Here is an 8,769-nt window from a genome sequence, read left to right as displayed (position 1 = left end):
GGGATTGGCAGAGAGGGGCAGCAGACACTGATCGGTTGGTAAGGTGTATGAGTCTAGCAGCAGCATTCATAATAGACTAAAGCGGGGATAGCCTGTGTAACGGCAGACCAGTAAGGAGGGAGTTGCAGTAATATAACCAAGGCGTGTATAAGTTGTTTTGTGGTGTCATTGGTTAGGAAGGGGCGGATTTTGGAAATGTTCGGGAGGTTGAGGCGGCAGGATTTAGCCAGTGAGTGGATGTGGGGCCCAAAGGAGAGGTCAGAGTCTAGGATTACGGCTAGCACCCTGGCATGAGGGGAAGGACCAATGGTTGTGCTGTTGATCTTAATGGTAAAGTCGTGAGTGGGGGATCGGGAAGGAGGAAATATTACAAGCTCAGTTTTTGAAAGATTGAGTTTGAGGTAGTGATGTGACATCCATGCTGATATGTCGCTTAGTAGATTTGTGATATGTGAGGAGATTGAGGGGGTGAGCTGGGGAGTGGAGAGATAGATTTTGGTGTCATCAGCATAGAGGTGGTAGTGGGAGCCATGGGAGGTTATCAGTTGACCCAGGGAGGAGGTATAGAGAGAAAAAAGGAGGGGCCCAAGAACAGAACCTTGGGGTACCCCAACAGAAAGGGGAAGAGGAGCGGAGGAGGAGAAAGTGAAATAGCGGAGGAGGAGCACTGACAATGCACTGAGAAAGGTAAGAGGAGAACCAGGAGAGAGCAGAGTCACGGTGGCCGATGGAGTGGAATTTACTGAGGAGGAGCGGGTGGTCAACTGTGTCAAAGGCAGCGGAAAGGTCAAGAAGTATGAGTGACATGGCCGTTGGTTTTAGCAGTTAGTAGGTCATTAGTGAGTTTTAGTAGGGCAGTTTCTGTGGAATATTGTGGGCGGAAGCCAGACTCTCGGGAATCAAGAAGGTTGTTGTCGCTGAGGTAGCAGTTCATACGATTATGAACAAGGTGCTCGAGAAGCTTGGAGGCAAACGGGAACAGGGAGATGGGTCTTAAGTTATTCAAACAGGTGGGGTCCAGCAAGGGTTTTTTGAGAATGGGGATAACCAGTGCATGTTTGAGTGAGGAGAGAAAGGTGCCCATGGAGAGTGAGAGGTTGAAGTTGTGGGTTAGAGAGTTTAGGATAGAGCAGGAAGGCGGCTGCAGCAATCGTGAGGGGAAAGGATCCAGGGGATAGGTGGTGAAGTGGGCCTTGGAAAGGAGATCGGTAACTTCCTTGGAGGTAACAGGGTCGAAGGAGGAGTGTTGAGTTTGGTGTTGGGCCTGGTATGTTGGGTAGAGGAGGAAGCTTGACACTGGAGATCTCATCATGAATTGTGTTGATCTTCTTCTTGAAGTGACTGGCAATCTCCTGTGCAGTAAGTAAGTTGGTGGGTGGAGGCAGTGGGGGGTGGAGTAAGGAATTAAGGGCAGAGAAGAGTTGACGAGGATTGGATGAGAGGGTCTTGATGACAGTATTATAGTAGGTTTGCTTTGCAGCGTGGAGGCTGGAGTTGTATTTAAGAAGAGCGGATTTGTAGAGGGTAAAGTCTTTCAGGGTTACCTCGAAGACGACAGAGCGTATTGTCGTTGAAATGCATAAAACACATTATACTCTTATATCTATGCCTAACCATGGCACCAGAGAACACTGGCATATGATGAATCATGTCTGTGGACCAATACAACCGCAATTAATTTTTTTAGTAATGCCCATGTTGAGCAATAGGCACAAAAAAAAGTTTAATTCGGAAACCGTAATGGGTTTCCATGTGAATGATCTGGCAAGGTTTGAATTTGGGTTGGCGGCGATAAATTGTTGTGAATATAAATTGATCCACAATCAATGCATACTGATCTTCTGTGAAAAACAACTCCAAAAAAATCAAGGAGAGTAGTTAAATTTGCTGTTTCCACCTGAATTCCGGGTTGGGCTGTGAATGGGGTAAGTATGGGTACTGCAGAATTTGTTGGCTGCCAATCGGGATTTGCAAGCACATTAGGAAGGACACTAGGGGCTCTACAGGCCTGTGTACGAATTCTTGGTGGTTGCAGGACAATACTTGTGCTCGCCACCACACCTGACTTTCCACGTCACCAAGTGATACTGCAGTGCTGGTATGTGAAAGACCAGAATTTACTTGGCCACTGGTGCTTGACAGTTCACCAAAATGTAGAGTGGCACTAGTACTGGCACTCTGCTGCATATGAGAGTCATCAAAATTTACAGGCAAGTGCTAACAGAGATCAGGCCTGATCCTGCGAACACTGCGGTTTTGTGTGCAATGTATCAAGTGACAGTGACCTACTGACGCTGTACTTCCTGGGGGAGAAGGGGGGGGTAAGCGTAGGGGCTAAACGCAGGTGCTGGCAGGTACCGGGGCTGATCCCGATAAAACTGTGTTTTTGGGGACGCAGTACTAATGTGAACGCTGCTATAGTACTAATCTGATCAAAGATATTGATCCGTTCAGACACTATACTAGCAATGGAGGTTTATTGTGTATGAGCGTGTTCCTGGGGGTTAAATGTGATGACTGGTGTACTGACGGGCAATGTGACGCTATCTGGGAGGGGAGTGAAAACCACAGGAGCGCGAATGACATATATATACATGATTTTGCGCACCCATGCCGCCCTGTAGCGGTATTTCTGCTATAGGGCGGTCAGGAAACAGTTATAGAAGCGGTTTGCGTTACAGCGCTGCATTACTTTAACTGACAATTGCGCGGTCATGCAATGCTGCACCCAAATTAAATTTACGTCCTTTTTTCCCGCGAATTGAGCTTTCTTTTGGTGGTATTTGATCACCTGTGCGTTTTTTATTTTTTGCGCTATAAAAAAAAAAAGTCTGACAATTTTGAGAAAAAAAAACAGTATTTTGGAATTTTTGCTATTAAACATGTTCAGTAAAAAAATGTAAAAATCTAATTTTGGAATAAATTTAGGCCAAAATGTATTCTGCTCCATGTCTTTGCTAAAAAAAATCATTTAGTTTATGTGAACGTTATAGTATTTACAAATGGCGATATAGATACTAGAATTTTTTTTTATACTAATGGTGGCAATCAGCGACTTATGGTGGTGATCAGCGACTTTTAGCGGGACTGCAGCGGGCATTCTGACACTGGGGGGAACTGACAAGTTGTCACTGACATCCCCATCCTCTAAAAAAAAGCACTGACACTGTACTAATGGCACTGGGCAGGAATGGGTTAACATGAGGGTCAATCAAAGGGTTAACTGTGTGATGGGAGTGTTTTACTAGGGGGTGCAGTGTTCTTCACTGTAAGCATACTGATCTGGATGGCTCTGCATACCCATCAAGAGCAGTGTGCCCAAACTGACAAGGAGGAGGACTGTTGGTAAGCAAAGCAGTCCTCCTCCCTGTCGGTGATCGTCGGTAATCACCAGGCGCCAGCGGGTAATCACCATGTGGGACCCGGTGATTGACACCCATGGCCACAAATGGGTAGGGCGCGCGCCCCCTACCTGGAAATGCAAAATCACGTACATATATGTATATATATATATACACAAGTGATTTTGCGCGCCCGTGCCACCGTGTAGCAGTATATCTGCTATGCTGTGGCGGGTAAATGGTTAAGAGAGGTGACCAAGAACCCGATGATCCTGTGTGGAGATGGGACAAAGTTCCGAAAGGAAAACTATTGATGCAGCTCAGCACCAATTTGGGCTTCATGGCAGAGTGGCTAGATGGAAGCTTCTCCTCAGTACAGAACACATGAAAGCCCGCTTGGAGTTTGCAAAAAAGCTTTAATGAGCATGGATGTAAAAATGATAGTTCACATCACAACGTAGTGTGGGAAACCTGCGTTTTGTGCACCAAAATGCACCGCAGTTGCGATCTGCAGCGGGTGTCAATATCAACAACACCGCAAACACAGGTGGTAAACGCAGTGTATTTGTCTGCACCGGATTTCAGGGTACAGAAGTACCATGTGATCTGGTTGCAGCGCACTACTTTTAGTGCAGTGCGATTTGAGAACGGGACTGAGATTGAGCTCTGCAGTCACTTTTCCAGCAGTTGTGTTCTTAATCCGGGTCACCATCCTGCACAATGTCCTTTTGTCTCTTTTCAGTCTGTTCACCATGTCGCGCTTATTTTTATCAGACGTTTTCCTGGAAACTGTATATGTCGTCATTACCTTCCATATTGCACCTTGTGACACAGCAAATAAATTGGCAACTTCAGTCACAGAGGCACCGGCTAAGTGGGCACCAACAATTTGCCTTCTTTGAAGCTCAGTGAGCTCTGACAATGACTAGCAGAGCATGCAGCGAATGACCAGAGTAAGGCTTCCCACCTATTAGCTAGGTGTCTCATCACACAGCGGAAGCAAAAGAATTGTAGCATAAGGGCTCATGTACATTGCAGCTGATAAACTCATGTTTAGGAGCTGTTCAGCATTTTTTTTCAGCAGCTCCTGAACTCACGCTAATGTTTTCCTATATGTCCATGTACACATCTTCGTTTACAGTCGTTTACAAGCAGTTGAGTTTACAGTCGTTTTTTTGAACGCAACAAACTTGCGTTCAGACGTCAATTTTATTAGCATTTCAAATGCAAAATGCATCTAAACGCGGCATATCGCATTTGAAAAATTTTTTTAACTCTTCCAGTTCCCAATGCTGTACAGAGCCTTTTTTCATCATGAAAACTGCATGCAAAGAGCTTTCGAGGTGCTCAGATGGACAAAACACTGAACACAGGATGTTCCTACCAAGCTTGTCACACATTGTAATGACCAATTCACACCTCAGACCTCTCCCACCCTTGGAAACAAAAGAAATGTTAATGCGCATTCACACTTTAAATTCCTCATGAAGATCCCCTGCCAGGTGGCCTTCATGACTCACTCCAGCAGACACCTTCCCACCCTTGGAAACAAAAGAAATGTTAAGGAGCAACTCACACCTAAACTAATCTCAATACATACAGTGGTCTCTGCTTCTACTCTCTGTATTTCTCTGAAACAGTCTGAAATAGTTAATTTACCACTTTACAGTGCATTCTGGGCATTTGGGAGGCTCTCCTGTGCTTATCTTTAACCACTTGCCCTCCTGAGGATTTACCCCCCTTAATGACCAGGCCTTTTTTTGCTACTCAGTGCTGCACTAATTCAACTGATAATTGCGCGGTCATGCAATGCTGCACCCAAACAAAATTTATGTCCTTTTTTTCACACAAATAGAGCTTTCTTTCAGTGGTATTTGATCACCTGTGCGCTTTTTATTTTTCACACTATAAACAAAAAAAGACCAAAAATTTTGAAGAAAAACGATATTTTTTACTTTCAGCTATAAAAAATATATAGTAAACTCAAAGTTAGTTATAAATTTAGGCCAAAATGTATTCTGCTACATGTTTTTGGTAAAAAAAATCCCAATAAGTGTATATTGATTGCTTTGTGTGAAAGTTATAGCGTCTAAAACTATGGTATAGATACTGCAATTTACGCCATTTTTTTGCTATACAGCACTGCTCTAGTTTAACGGACAATTGCGCGGTCATGCAATACGGTACATAAATTAAATTTATGTCCTTTTTTCACACAAATAGAGCTTTCTTTCGGTGATCGCCTGTGCGGTTTTTATTTTTTGCGCTATAAAAAAAAAGGCTGACAATTTTGAGAAAAAAAAACAATATTTTGGACTTTTTGCTATAAAACATGTCCAGTAAAAAAAAATGTAAAAATCAAATTTCATCATAAATTTCGGCTAAAATGCATTCTGTGACATGTCTTTGCTAAAAAAAAACCCAATATGTGTAAATTAATTGGTTTACGTGAAAGTTATAGCGTTTACAAATGGCGGTAAAGATACTGAGATTTTTAATTTTTTTGTATACTAATAATGGCGGCGATCAGCGACTTGTGGCGGCGATCAGTGACTTATGGCGGCGATCAGTGACTTATGGCGGGACTGCGGCGGACATTCTGACACTGGGGGGGAACTGACTTGGGGTCACTGACATCCCCAGTGACACCAACACAGTGATCGGTGCAAAAAAAAACCACTGACACTGTACTAATGGCACTGGGGAGGAAGGGGTTAACTTTTTTATTTACTGAAAGGGTTAACTGTGTGAGGGGAGTGTTTTACTAGGGGGCAGGGGTGTGTACAGCAGGGGGGAGGGGGGCACGCTGATTGGGAGAGATAAACTCTTCTGTCCGGCTCAGCGTGTCAGGAGCTGACAGAGAACTGACAGAAAGTAGAGCTACTGCAGCCCTGCTCTCTGTCAGTAATTGCCGCTAATCCGCGGGACACAGCCGGTAACGACTGATCGTGACCCGACGACTAACATCCGTGGCCGTGATCGGCGTGAAAAGGTAGGGCGGTGGCGCGCCCCCTACCTGTTTTGCAAACGCATGTTTTAAAACGTGGTTTTGCCCAGCCGTGCCGCTCTGCAAACGCATTTCTACAGTGGCTGGGTGGCATGTGGTTAAAAAACGCTTCTGAATGCAAACGCGCATAAACGCACATAACTGAGCATAAACACATTATGCAAACGCAGCTAAACAGAAGTTTTTTAACCTACGTTTTCCAGCAGTTTCCATAGTTCAGCAACATCCCATGTACATGGGGCCTAAAACGTGGTCACTTTCACACCTGTAAGTCATGCAGTGTTTCTCTGTTTTTGTCTAACCCCTGTATGTGGTGGCAACTGGTTAGTCACTGAAAATACAGTGTATGTTGTCTTTGCTCTGTAGTCATAGGGACTGGAGTTGAGCAGCAATACACAAGAACAACATGGGCAGTTGGTCAGATTAAAAATATATTTTACAGCTTGAGTCACAAAGAGGGAAAGAAGGCCATATACAAACCAAAAATATGGCCGCGCAAATACCAAACGGCGACACAGCCTAAACGTCGGCATCTATGACAGAGACTCTGCCTCAATGGTAGAAGCACAGTGATGTCATCAATGTTAACCTCCAATAGGAAACGGCGTGCCGGTGATCACATGTAGCGCTCTCTTCCTGGATTTCTTCTTTTCGACCTTCGGTGGCATCATGGAAGAGTACACACGGGAGCCATGGTAAGAGAGGCCCGGGTTTGCTATGCCGGTATTCCGCTTTCTGGGGTGTGTGAGTGCAGAGGGCGGGCCTGTTCTGCAGGTCACATGTTCACCTACCGAGGTCACCTGTCACAGGTCTGTGCCCTTCACTTCTACCAGGACAGGGACGTCAACAAATTACGGGGGGATGAATGAAACATTGCTGAGCCTTCCACCTGTTACAGGGGAAGTATACATAAAAAACAAGTATTGGCCAGCAGGGAGGGTGTTTTGGTAGAAGATGATTTAAAAGAAAGAAAAACCCTCTTTTAGCTGTTAGCAAAATGTTTTAACCTGTACACCGAGGGCTTCACACTATCAAGGTACTTCAATAAAGCCGGGCCATCTCTTTTCTGGCCACATGACCCACTTTAGGAAGCGTTGCACCACTTTTGGTACCGTCACGTGCTCCAGGTCCACATCAAGGTCAGATTTAGCCTATCTGATCTGGGAGTGCAGTTAAAAACTTCAGGGGGCATAATGTCAATAGTGTGACAGTATTCCCTGTTCACACGACACGCTTCTGTGCCACAGAGTCACAACCCACACTTAACATCTGACAGTACAGAGGTGGTAAGGGAGTGAATGAGAGCTAGTATGTATTCGGATGATAAATCAGAACCTGTGCCTCTTTATGTCAGGGTTCCTATCAGAGTCCCCCTTACATTAGGTGTTCTCGTCGGAGTGCCCCTTAACTAAAATGTGTATATCAAAGTACCCCCTTACATTAATTGCCCCCCCCCCCACATCTCCTTACATGAATTGCAAGAGTGACCCCTTGCGTCAGCTGTGCCCATCAGAGTGCCCCCTTGCGTCAGCTGTGCCCAACAGAGTGTCCCCCTAAAAGAGTGTCGCGCTTCAGCCTATATACCATTCAGTCCTACTGTTTGAACTTAATTTTCCCAAATTTTACATATAAATAACATAATACTGGAATTACATCTAATAATTATATATATTTGTGTGCAAAAAAAAGTTCAATCAACAGTCTACAAAAACCACTCGAGAACTTCTTCCCATAAGAAATATTATTCCAACACCTCTTGTGCCCAAAAAAATTATATCCAAATGCGGTGATGCATCCCCTCCACCAGATATGCTCTCACCTGCTGTACATGACCAAACCACTAGGTGAGGTAATATTCAGTGAAGGAAATAAGTATTTGATCCCCTGCTGATTTTAAATGTTCGCTCACTCACAAAGAAATGATCAATCTAAAAATTGAATGGTAGGTGTATTGTAACACTGAGAGACAGAATAGCAACAAAAAATTCAAAAGAAATGTATGTCTAACAAATTATGCACTGATTTGCATGTTCATGAGGGAAATAATTATTTGGGATCGCAAAGTCCCTCTGGTCAAGAAAGCACATGTTTATGTCCATCTGAAGTTTGCCACGGAACATCTGAATGATGCAGAGGAGGACTGGTTGAAACGGTTGTGGTCAGATGAGGCCAAAATCGAGCTCTTTGGCATCAACTCGCCGTGTTTGGAGGAGGAGGAATGCTGCCTATGACCCCAAGAACACCATCCCAACTGTCAAACATGGTGATAGAAACATTCTGCTTTGGGGGTGTTTTTTTGCTAAGGAGACAGTACAGCTGTACCGCATCAAAGGGATGATGGACGGGGCAATGTACTGTCAAATCTTGGGTGAGAACCTTCTTCCCTCAGCCAGGGCATTGAAAATGGGTCGTGGATGGGTG

The 8,769-nt window shown here is 44.6% G+C and overlaps 1 protein-coding gene across 1 annotated transcript in view; it reads left to right on the top strand.

Annotated features, from left to right (window-relative positions):
• The first annotated feature begins 6,913 nt into the window (after positions 1-6,913).
• TIMM17A (translocase of inner mitochondrial membrane 17A) overlaps positions 6,914-8,769 on the top strand; it is a 33,314-nt gene continuing 31,458 nt past the window's right edge. The window contains exon 1 of the mRNA XM_089653637.1: positions 6,914-7,043. Coding sequence (XP_089509763.1) covers positions 7,018-7,043 — 26 coding nt within the window. The 5' untranslated portion in view covers positions 6,914-7,017. The remainder of the gene's footprint in view (positions 7,044-8,769) is intronic.

Source organism: Staurois parvus, unplaced genomic scaffold (assembly GCF_062004578.1).
Source record: "Staurois parvus isolate SC_StPar_1 unplaced genomic scaffold, SC_StPar_1.0 ptg000717l, whole genome shotgun sequence".
NCBI lineage: Eukaryota > Metazoa > Chordata > Amphibia > Anura > Ranidae > Staurois > Staurois parvus.
The sequence above is the reverse complement of the archived record's forward strand: the minus strand, read 5'-3'. Positions and strand labels throughout refer to the sequence as shown.